Source organism: Aptenodytes forsteri, unplaced genomic scaffold, assembly GCF_000699145.1.
Source record: "Aptenodytes forsteri isolate BGI_AS27 unplaced genomic scaffold, ASM69914v1 Scaffold535, whole genome shotgun sequence".
Lineage (NCBI taxonomy): Eukaryota > Metazoa > Chordata > Aves > Sphenisciformes > Spheniscidae > Aptenodytes > Aptenodytes forsteri.
Genome location: NW_008795855.1, coordinates 820,325 through 822,720, shown reverse-complemented (window position 1 = coordinate 822,720; position 2,396 = coordinate 820,325). Strand labels below are relative to the sequence as shown.

General features: G+C 51.3%; 1 protein-coding gene across 1 annotated transcript; it reads left to right on the top strand.

Moving 5' to 3' along the window:
* The first annotated feature begins 1,165 nt into the window (after window positions 1-1,165).
* CEND1 (cell cycle exit and neuronal differentiation 1) lies at window positions 1,166-1,947 on the top strand. Its single transcript, XM_009283707.2, has one exon. The coding sequence runs from the start codon at window positions 1,334-1,336 to the stop codon at window positions 1,733-1,735; it is 402 nt and encodes a 133-aa protein (XP_009281982.1). The 5' UTR covers window positions 1,166-1,333; the 3' UTR covers window positions 1,736-1,947.
* The last annotated feature ends 449 nt before the right edge of the window (window positions 1,948-2,396 follow it).

Sequence of the window (2,396 nt, the reverse complement as noted above, 5' to 3'; positions counted from 1 at the left end):
AAGCTCTCGGCAGGCTCCTGGCAGCGCTGAAGGTCAGCAGAGAGGTAATGAAGCAGGCGACTCAGATCTGACTGCTGCCTCCTATTTACTCATTATTTCCCAAGCTCAAAGTTGGCATGGTGCTGCACCGTTAGAGGCCTGATGGCAAGCTGCCCAGCAGCTGTTTCCCCTCCTCCCATTGTGCAGAGGTGTAGCCATGGGAGCTCCATCTCCCGGCTCACCCTGCCTAGATTGCTGCCTAGTGAGGCTTGGGGTGATGTTTTTGTTGTGTTTTTATAACACTTTGAAGCCCACTTTGTCCGTTTGCTGAATTCTCTGGATGCAGCCATGCTCTTCACTGCTTTCATCAGTTCCCTGGGGAAAATGGCTCCAGCTAATCACCTGCAGTACATCTGACATCCTGCCCAGCTCTGTAGGCAAGCCCAGCTAACCACTGCAAGGAGGAGACAGGAGTGAGATCTCTCAATCACTGCGAGATCCAGCTTTACAGTAAATTCATGCAGTTGCACCGGAGTCAATACACTGATTTGCACCAGCTGAGGATCTGGCGCTTGCCTTATTTTGCTGTAGCTCCACCAGAAATGCTGACAGCAATAATCCTTGTAGCTCCGATACCTATAGCTGAGGAACTAATCCCGTTTTTTTTGTGCAGTACCCATCTGGATGGAGAATATCACACAAGATCACATATTAGCCACTTCCTAAACTTCACATGGGATAATGCTGCAAAAAGAAGGGTAGAGGGTGAGATACAAGCAGGGAGGAACTATTGATCTGCTTTCCCATCGAACAAAATGTTCTCTCCTTACCCAGGAGGAAGGGAGCTGTGGTGAGCAAATGAAAAGTAATATTTATTTGGTTGGACATGAGTATATCTCGTCACTGACAAATGGCGTCAGATACATGGCCAGGGTGGACTTGTCTTGATTACACACGGAGCCTAGTTGTGGCAGCCATAGATGACAGTCGGTCCAACTTGTTTGATGTTCTTGCAGGTACAGGCACTGTAGTAGATGCTTTGAATACAGATCACAGTTACTAAAGAAAGAGGCAACAGTTTTCCAGGTTTGTCTTCCGTCCTCCTTCGTTGCCTCCAGGTAGAATGGCACTGGCTTGCTCTGGCCTTTCACTCACCTCTCATTGCTCTGCTTCCTCTTCCAGGTGCTGTATCATGTCCAGATAGGACACCGCCAGTGTGAGAATCATCCCAAGACAACCACTCCAAGGGGTTGAGCTCAGGTGGCTCCTCTGCTTTCTCCAGCAGCCAGGCAAAGGAGAGCTGGGATTGCCCCGTGCGCGTGGCATCCAGTCGCTACCCCCAGCACTCGTAGGGATGGATTCCAAAGGCAATGTCCGAAGCGGAAACAAACCCGACGCCAAGGCCCCCAGCTCCGGAAAGCCAGAAAAGCCCAACCCTGGGCCTGCCACGAATGCAGACAAGAAGGAGATCCCCAAAGAGCAGCCTGCTCCTGCCACTGCCACCTCTGCCACCAAGAAGGCAGGTGGCGATGCTGCCGTCGTGAACAACCACAGCAACCTGAAGCCCAGCCCCGCTGCCACGGAGACACAAGAGGCCACCGGCCAGTCCCCTGACTCTGACCACAAGGGAAACAGCTCCGAGGAGTCACCAGGCAGCATCTTCGACAACATGAAGCCCTTGATCATCATCGGAGGAGTGGCGGTGGCTGCGCTCGCTGTGATTGTGGGAGTGGCGTTCCTAGCCCGGAAAAAATGAAGACCGAGACGGGGTGGGGATGAGAAACCCAACCCAGCTGTACAGCTCCTTTTGAGACAAATGCATGCAGAAAAATTCTATACATATCTATATATAGAGAGAGCGAGCTAGATAGGTCAACAACAAACACCAACTGCAACTCCAAGAGTCTTGTTCAAGACAACTGTGCCAGTTTGACCCAGTGTGGGTAACTCCATGCACTCAGTGTGTTCTTTCATGTAATATATCTTGGCTTATACCACTGTGTATAGATTACAGCTTCTCCTGATCGGTGTAAATGACGGTGTCCCCTCCCCTCCCCTGCTGTCCTCCCCGGGAGACACCCCCACCTCTCTTGCAGTCCCCTGTTTTCAAGTCCAAAGTGTTCTACGTCCCATCCAGAGTCCCCGCTTTGTGTTTTGGTTTCTGTTTGGTTTGTTTTTAAGTTGGGTTGTGGTAAAGAAGATGTAAGGGGAGACAGAGCCTAGTGCTAAGGCCCAGTTTGCCTGTCACTGTGTGCTGGGCTGGTGTTTATCCAGCACCTCTGGGGCAGGGGAACCCCTGGGCAAACGCAGGCAAAAGGCAGCTCCTTGACCCAAACAGCAAAGTGTGATCTCTAATAGGTGTCTTGTGTACCTGCCGCTCATCAACCTACTTTTAAAAACCCAACTCACAAGCGCCC